Source organism: Montipora foliosa, chromosome 9, assembly GCF_036669935.1.
Source record: "Montipora foliosa isolate CH-2021 chromosome 9, ASM3666993v2, whole genome shotgun sequence".
Classification (NCBI taxonomy): Eukaryota; Metazoa; Cnidaria; class Anthozoa; order Scleractinia; family Acroporidae; genus Montipora; species Montipora foliosa.
The window spans coordinates 23,970,616-23,980,172 of record NC_090877.1 but is presented as its reverse complement, the minus strand read 5'-3'; the positions used below and the strand labels follow the sequence as shown (position 1 = coordinate 23,980,172).

The 9,557-nt window shown below is 41.2% G+C and overlaps 1 protein-coding gene across 1 annotated transcript; it reads left to right on the top strand.

The window, feature by feature from the left end:
• Positions 1–5,827: 5,827 nt before the first annotated feature.
• On the top strand, positions 5,828–6,502 carry LOC137971593 (inner centromere protein B-like). The gene has a single exon (XM_068818396.1). The coding sequence runs from the start codon at positions 5,828–5,830 to the stop codon at positions 6,500–6,502; it is 675 nt and encodes a 224-aa protein (XP_068674497.1).
• Positions 6,503–9,557: the final 3,055 nt, after the last annotated feature.

Below are 9,557 nucleotides of genomic sequence, written 5' to 3'. Positions count from 1 at the left end.
ATAACATCGAGAAATGGAGGTTACAACGATGAAGATAAACGTTTGCGTGCGAGCCATTATTTTGAGCACATGTTTTTTCGAGGAGGCTTAAACCAGTTTGAACACTTTCAACAAACTTTACTATTTTATACGCCATATGAAACACCAATAGATGCTTAACAAGATGAACTCATTAATGTGACGTAATTAGTTACCATGCCAACAAAAGAGACATCTAAAAACAGCCTATGTTTTGTCTGTAAAGCCATATATCTCAAAAAATAACTTCGTGACCCCCATTTTTCATTGCTGGAGAGTGATTAGCACGCTAGGATAAAACTTTCTGGAAAGTTTTAAAAAATTCTTTGCAGCAGATTCATAGGCACCTTCACAAATGAAAAACTTTAAAATGGCTCTGAATGCGCTCAGGAGAATTTTTTTAAACTTTGCTGAGAATTTTGTCTTAGCCTGCTAATCACTTTTCAGCAATAAAAAATTGAGGTCACCGAGTTTGTTTTTGAGATATAAGCGCTTAAACACAAGTGTTTTTTTTATGGTTCTTTTGTTGCCATGGGAATTTATTACGTCACGTTAATATGTGCATCAAAGTATTGGTGTTTCAAAGGGTACCATAACATTGCCATTAAGTGAAACAGTGTTGCAGAGTTAATCTTTCTAATAACACACTCCCTCCAAATTTTTGAAACCGCGGTTTGAGCTACCTTTTTCGCGTTGATCATCAAATTAAACTCTCATGAATGAAAATTTCATAATTTGGACTTAAAAATTCGAAAAGTTGGGCAAAAAAAACGGTTTTGAACAAAGGTTCATGTTTTTTGCCCACCCGAAGACCGAAGTTTAATTAATTACTATGCAAAAACACACTCGCCTTTGTTTTCCGAATAGAGAAATGACCAGTGTTGACACATATAAATTGAAAAATTCAAAATAACTCACAGATTCTTCTTTTTTTAGCCAAATTTGGTGGAAATATTGGTTAAATCAAAGGAAAAAACGTCCTTTTCACCTTTTTGCACGAGAACATGTAATTTTGAATTTTTCTCCATATTGTGAAATATTTTTGCAAAATTTTGTACTTACGGTAATTTTTGAAAATTCCTTGGCTTTCATGCTGAATATTTTTTTTACTGAAAAGCCTATTTTACAACCTTAAAAATGACAAATTGTAAGCCACATTGCTAAAAACAAAATTCCAGGGCCCAGTTGTTCGAAAGCCGATTAACTTAATCCAGCGTTTTAGCCCGGTTTACACTACAGAAAATTTTTGGCACGGCTCGGGTGAAATTGGCACAGGCCCTCCAAAAAAAGGTTCGGCTCGGATAAAATTTGCAGTGTAAACAACCTGTCAGTACCAAATTTCATCCATGCCGAACCAAAATTCTTACCCGTGCTGGGACCTTCGACGGTAAAAATTGTTTAATGTAAACAAAGTTTGCTGTGCTCTTTTTTGGCACCCGCGCCAATTTCACAGGAGCCGTGCCAAAAATTTTCTGTAGTGTAAACCTGGCTTTTGGTGTCATTTTTTCAACTTTGGTTGAAGGGTTTCTTTTACTAATTTTTGTTTTTCAAGATTGATTTCTTCTAATGTAAAGTTTTGCTGAATATCAGCGTTGAACAACATTTGCAAGCAGAGAAATAAACTCCTTGGTTAATTTTTCATCTGGGATTAGCGCTAAACGGCTTTTGAACAACCGGACCCAGAAATGTTTATTATTTTCACGGGTCTTTGAGGACCCATGTTTTCAACTTGCAATGGTCAGTGTGTGGATCTCAAAGCTTAAAATGCATTTCCAGTTGTGCACTACGTTCACATTTGCTTGACAACTAAAGCTGCACTGAGAGGTCGGTTAACTACAGTATCTTGAATATTCTTATCTTGATCTACGGTGTACATCACTTTTACATCAGTTTCTACGATGATCTGGATCAACCACTGAAAGTCAGGTTGCTAACGCTGTAAATTTAATCAAGAAGTTGCAAATCATCCCCTTCGTAGTCACAATTGATCAGAAGCTGCCGAGATATCGACAGACCACCCAGAGTCTTATTTCGATTGAGGTATGATCGGGATGATGAAAAGTGTGAAAGCAGTTTAACGCAATGGTAAACCAAGCGTGATATCTGCGATAACACAGCCAAAGCAACAAAGATGCAAACTAAGACTGGAACTAAGCTCAGAGCACCCAGCTCGATCCATTGTAAAACGCGAAAGAGGTTTTGATTGGGTCCAGCAGGCTCGATCCCCTCCGACAAATAAGTTGCCTCTGCCAAGCTGAACGTGCAAATCGCAACCAGACTCACAAGCGAAATGGTTTCAAAGATGTTGGCTTTGAGGTCACGAAAAGGCCTTAGTGAAAGGTGGTGGACAAGGATCATGATGCATGCCATATCTAAAGTAACAAATCTTGTGGCAGAGTCAATAACAAATTGTGAATTGAATTGTTATCAAGATAAATCTACGGCCAGTTAGAATGCTCTCCCAGTAAAGTGTCCCACTGTCATTACTGGACGGCTCACGAAATGCTTCATGGAGGACCTTCTTGATTTCTTCCGCATCCTCGAGATTCCATATGAAGGGCACATCTTCGTTTTCTGATTTCCTGCAGTGACGAACGAGCCACAGGACAAGACAGGGCAGAGGAAATGCACATGCTATCAAGAATTCCTTTGCTGACACTTTGTCTTTGGCGAGCATCAGTGATCCCCAAAAGAGAACCAAAATAAGAGGAATAACGAAGACCATTATGAAACCAATGAGAATGTACTGCAACCATTGCCAACATTGGATATTTCCATCTATAAAAAGACGCCAGCTTATCCCCATGGGAACGCAGTGCATGAGTTTAAGGGTTGTATCTGCCAACGTTTCGTATCCAAGCAACAGTGTTTCCAAGGCAACGGCCAGGTACAGCGTCAACTTTGGGGGAGAGATTTTCTTACTTGCTGCCCAATGGATGATGTAGATGAAGCCAATGGCCAAGAATATTGCAAAGAATTTTAAGCAAAGAAAAAGCTCTTTGGTGACTACATTGAGACCAGGAAATGGACAATCGATGCTGCCGTACAATGTCTTTACCTGGAAATTAAAAATCGCTATGACTGATGGGATGAATGGCAACAGGTGTAGGGTTTCCTCTGGTGACTTTAACATCAGTAGTTCTGCGACTTGATAAAAATAGAAAATAATTTTAAGATATCCAGGATCGTGTGTTTCCTCGTCGGCTTCACGTGAAGTTAATGTTTGTGTATCGTCGTGTTCAGGGAGTTCCTTAAACCAAAAAGTTTGCTTATACAAAACAGAAAAAATGGGAGGCTTGAAAACGAAATAGGCCGCAAACGCGATGACGTAGATGATTGTCGCTACCCAGAACCAATGATTGTGACACTTTTCGTTCTTCGTACATGACGTTGAATGCAGGGCCTCGCTGTATCCTTTGCAACACTGTCCACAAAGTGTGCCTGATCTGTTACCATAACAAGCATTGTAAGGATGACGGATGGAATGACTAGGGCTGATGCAGTAACCTAATGGACAGGGAAAAAACTGTATTCTTGAAGGGTCTTTTGATGTAGGCAATCCCCAGAAGTTCTGTTTGGCTTTAATGCTACCACTTTCGCACGATGCACCGTAAGGACACTTTCGACACAAAGTATTCTTGACGACATTCAGACCAGTTGTCATTCCTCTCTTCAGACTGTAAAAATCACTGGCGCATTTATCGCAAAACATTGTGATGTAATTCAGCTCTATCGAACACGTGGTAAGGTTGTTACCTTGTGAGAACTGAAAATTTTCTGCTTTGTTTGCTTCATCCATTTTCATGTTTTTTTCTGATGGACATCGAAACGTGGTTAAATCATCAACTTTTAGTGAGCTTGCTCTCGTTATCGTGAAGATTGGATTGAATTTTCTGTTCATGTTCGCTGTAAAAGATGAGTTGCTAATCCTTACTAGGCCAGCACTCTCAGAGTGCACAAAGCTCCCTGTACTTGACATTTCAGTAGAGGTTTTACTATCATCGAGGAAGATGCTATTCTCAATGCTGAGTCTGCCATAACCCGTCTTCATGTACACGTGACCGCTGGCTGTAAAACCTTGGTTGTCTTTGAAAGTACAGTTCTTTAAAATAACATTGCCATTCAATAAGTTCAGAGCTCCCCAAATACCAACGTTACCTTCGAAGCTGCTGTCTTCAAATGTAACAGGCATTTGATGTGAATTATTCCATAAAAATCTACTTTTATGATTTGGGGAGTTTTAGGCATGAATCTGGAGGATCTTCGTCCGAAAACTGGATGTCCACAGTTGCTCTTTCACGCAATTGATAGATATACTGGGTATTATTTATAAATTTGCAGTTCTTCACCCAAATTTTCCCACGAACATTCTTTTGGATGGCCACATGCAGAGCACTATTGTGTAATCCCTTGAAGGTGACGTTCTCAAGAGACACATTCGCCAGTATGAAGTTGGGTCTCCCTGCATCATAACTTTGGACCTGGAAATTGACCGAATATCCGGAGCCTTTTGTCTCATTGGCCCCAACAATTATCGTGTTCTTGACAAATAAATGTTGGTCGCCTGGTAAGCAATAGCCTCCAGAATGCAGACAACCTTTGGTTGCCATAAAGATACCGTTTCTGTTGTTCCCTAGTACGCATTGGTCCAAAGTCATTTTAATACCAACTATACTGGGGTTTAGTTTAGGAGGTGCACCGGCCGCAATCGCCATTCCATATGTGCAATTAATTGTTACTTTTGTCAGTTGTACGTCAAATCCTCCGTATACAAAAAGAGAATTCTCGTTGTGTAGAAACGTTACGTTTCGTAAAGTTAAATTTCCAATGCTGAAAAGTTCGACGATTCGAAAGGACACCGCAAAGTCATTGCGCTCATGGCCAAGTTCTCGAAATGTGGAATCGGTGATAGAACCATGAACACGCACTCTGTTCAGAAGAGATGCTGATGTGACAAAAACGGAGCCAGATATTTTTCTACGCTCCGAGTTGACATTAAATCGCCCAACCTTACCCACGAAAAAACATCTGGAAATATTGATGGAAAAACTCTCGTTGATCAACTGGACAAAGACGGAAATGTTATTGTACGAAAATTCAGTATCACTGACATCAAGAGATGATTTGTTATTGCAGAGGGATTTATTTAATTCAAAAGCTGTATCGCAATTTATAAAGCGGCAGTTTGATATAACAACATGGGAACAGCTGACATTTATTAGACGGACTCCATTGTTATGAAAGACGAGATTGTATAATTTCAACTTGTAGATTCCGTATTCTGCAGCTCTTCGAAAAACAAGACCATACTTGTAAGGACAAAAAATGTGCGCTTTCGACATCCAACCTTGTATTGTCATACTTTTGTTCAAAACATCAGCCAGGCTCGTTACATTTCTCAAAGCGCAGCCATATGGATCTGACTCACTGTTCCTGCCATCTAAGCAAACTTTTCCTCCATCTTGGACCTTTCGCAATGCCAATGATAGAGTTTTGCATGGCTGCTTCTTGGAACCACAAAACGATGAGTCTTGGCCGCTTTGTCGAGAAACAAAAAGACATTCTCTTGGATAGTCGTCTGAATCTGCAACTGAAAAATCCCGAAGTTAAGATTAAACCCGACGGCTCGCAGCATATGTTCGTTACTCAATTGTGAAATCAAAGTTGTATTTGACTTAGTTTAATGGTCGTAACCTGTCGCAGCAATGTGCTAAACTTAATAACAACGGCTGTTGTTTTTTTAATATGGGTTGCCACAGGCAAACCACGTCTAAAATTCGCTTGAGTGTCGATTTAATCGTAGTCAGATATGCTAACAATATTCCCGCACAAAGAGATACATAAGCTGACCTGGAGATCACCAGACGGGAAGACAGTAAACCAGATTGACCATGTTCTGGTGAATGGACGCATGAGAACATCGATCATGGACACACGGGTGATGAGGGGAGCAGACGTATACAGTGACCACTACCTTCTGAGAACCAGAATAAGGTTGAAGTTGGCTCGGGTCGAGAGGGGGAAGATAGCAAGGGTAAGGTTTGATATACGTAAGCTGCAAAGTGAAGAGATCAGGAAGAGGTACAACATTGAGGTGAATAACAGGTTTGACGTGCTAGGAGATATAGAAGATCCGGAGGAAGAGCACGATAAGCTTTTAGAGGCGTACAGAGGTGCCGCAGAGAAAGTTATCGGGAGGTCAAAAAAGCAGAGCAAGTCATGGATAGGAGACAAGACATGGAAAAAAGTCAAGGAGAGGAAAGACGTAAAACTTAAAATGGAAGGTGCTAGATCAGAGCGATTAAAGCAGAGATGGAGGGAGGAGTATAAGGTGAAAGACAAGGAAGTGAAACAGAGTTCGAGGGAGGATAAAAGGACTTGGTTGGAGGAGAAGGCTGCAGCAGCGGAAAAGGCTGCTGAGAATGGTAGAAATAGGGAGCTCTACAATATGATCAAGGCAATAGTAGGGGAACGGAAGAGATAGGACGTAGGCGTGAGAAACAAGCAAGGAGAGCTTAAGACGGAAGCGCGAGAAAAACTGCAGAGATGGGTAGAGCACTTTAGTGAAATATTAAACAGAGATGACCCAACCAATCCAGTTGAAGAGTATAGTAGAGAAGAAACAGGCGAGATCGAGGAAATTGACTTTGGAAGATGGAGGGTACAAGAGGTTAAGAACGCATTAAAGAATACAAAGGCGGGAAAAGCAGCAGGGGTAGATGAAGTGGGTCCGGACTTACTAAGAGCTGACATGGAAGGCACGGCAAGTAGACTGGCTAAATGTTATAATAGGCTTTGGGAGGTTGAGAGGTGGCCGAAGGTATGGAAGAAGGGACTTATTGTTAAGATATTCAAGAAAGGTGACTTGCGCGATTGTAACAACTGGAGAGGGGTGACTTTACTACCCATCATTAGTAAGGTATTCTGTAGGATGATGCTAGAGAGGATTAGGATAGGTGTAGACAAGAAGCTTCGAAAGGAACAGGCTGGGTTCAGAGTAAAGAGAAGCGCAACTGAACAGATCTTTGTATTGAGAAACATCTTAGAGCAGGCAAACGAGTGGAGGGTAGGCCTATATATACACTTTGTGGACTTTGAGAAAGCCTTTGATTCGATACACAGAGAAAGCTTATGGAATATCTTGGGGAGTTATGGCATACCAAGCAAGATGATGAGAGTGATTGCAGGCGTTTATGAGGGCTTCGAGTGCGCAGTCATTGATGGAAGTGAAACATCAGACTGGTTTAAGATCAAGTCCGGTGTTAAGCAGGATGTGTGATGTCAGGATTCTTGTTCTTACTGACCCTGGATTGGATCATGAAAAGGACAACAGCAGATAAGAGAAGAGGGATACGATGGAATTTCACAACAGTGCTGGAGGATTTAGAATCTGCAGACGACATCGCCTTGCTGTCATCCAGGTTAAATGACTTGCATGAGAAGACTGGGAGACTGACAGAGGAAGCAGCCAGAGTGGGCCTTAAACTAAATGCGAGAAAGTGTAAAACACTAAGGACGGAGTATGCCAGCAACAGGGAGAGGATTGCGGTGAATGGCGAGGAAGTGGAGGATGTCGGGGAGTTCCCATACCTGGGAGCTACCGTGAACAAAGAGGATGGAGGCAGTAGAGACATTAGGAACAGGCTGCAGAAGGCCTATGGTGTGTTTCAGAGGCTAGGGAAGGTATGGGCAGCCAGAGGAATAGGAAGAGGAACCAAGATACGCCTATTCCAGACCTTAGTTCGACCAGTCCTGTTATATGGTTGCGAAACTTGGAAGATCACAAAGGCTGATGAACGAAGACTGAACAGTTTCCAGTGCCAATGCCTGAGACGGATACTGAGAATCAGATGGCAGCAAAGAATATCAAACAACAGAGTAGTGGAAATGGCAGAAATCAACAACATAAGCTGCGAGATAAGACGGAGAAGGTGGAACTGGCTGGGGCACGTACTTAGGAGAGAAGATGAGAATGATTGTTTCACAGCTTTGGGATGGACGCCGGAGGGTCGAAGGGCGAGAGGGAGACCAAGGACCACTAGGAGAAGGACGGTCGAGAAGGAGAGAGACAAAGCGGGGTGGAAGAGTTGGAATGTGGCCAAGGCAGCGGCGCGAAACAGAGAGCATTGGGCAAAGAGCGTGACGGCCTTATGTGCCTACTGGCGCAAAGAGAAATGATGATGATGATGAGATATGCTAATTTGCCACGAGCCTGTCACGAAACTCTTGGCTTGATACTGTCATGTCAAACAAACATATGGCGTGTCTCTTTTTTCTCGCGAAAGATAATCGGAAAAGCTCATGCAGACTTCCCAATGCACAAACCACTTCCCTTCTTCAAATTACTGCGTTCTTGGACTGAATTTGCAGAAGAGAATAAACTTTAAGTGATCTTCGTCTGCTGTAAGAGCTAGGAACATAAGCCTCCTTTGGAATCGATTTTGTCCATCAAGGGAGATAGAACAGCGCTAAATGCGAGAATATTACACCCCTTGCCTTCATTTCTGGTTCCCACCATAAAAAATGTATATAAAATATTGAAGATCCGTTACCAGGATTCATGATAAGAAATAAGTACAAGAAAGAAATAAGCGTTCTCTGGTAAAAAGTTTTAAACAGACTATGACCTTTCGACAGACTGAACTGCTGTCTTCAACGGATCCGTTGAAGACAGCAGTTAAGAGGTGATATTATAGTAATACAAAGTTCATCTCGGGAAGTAAGAATTTCCGGGTCTTTTAACGACCAAAATCGAGGTACATGCAAATGAACAAAAAATCTCTTAAAATCGCTCCTTGCCACAGTCGTACCTAACACAACCCCAATTTTCGGACGCTGGACGCGCTGGGCAGGCAAATTGAAAACTGGTATCGAGCCATTAATCGAGTAAACGAATTTAAAAATTCGTTTACGAGATAACTAAGATGGTTTTCCGAATGAGTCACCGCTTCCCATGGCTCCCGGCCTCTTGCTCGTTCACTTCGTTCACTTCTTAACATTTTCAGAAAAGGGTAAGAATCAGACCCCAAAAGACATGATCTGGTGCATATGACGTTTTGATCATTTTGGTGTAATTTTGACATTGACTAGACGGTCAGTTTATTTTTTACCCAGATAGGCCACCCACCGAGTGTTGGTCTTTCTGCTTTTACCGCGGAGGGATACCGTTAAAAGCAAAACTTTTGTCACCCACAAGCGATTGAAATTTCGTGTTTCCCAACAGATGAACCCAGAAAAAAAAAAAGGCTCTTTGTCTCAAAAAATGTCAATCATAAAAATAGGAAAAAGTTTGATGTGTCGTTCTGCCGAAGAGTAATATAAATAAATAATGATGTAAGTGAATAAATAATGCAAACTTGACAAAAAAATGTATGCTGAGTTTGCTCCATTTGAAAAATATCCCAGTGTATTATATGTCATATGTTAACTAGCTACTAGAAACACTTTCTTAGTCTTTTTACGATTATGTTTGACAACCTGGAACGGACATTTCTCCTCCATTAACAAATATGTTTTAAATCTAGACAAGTAAGCTTTTC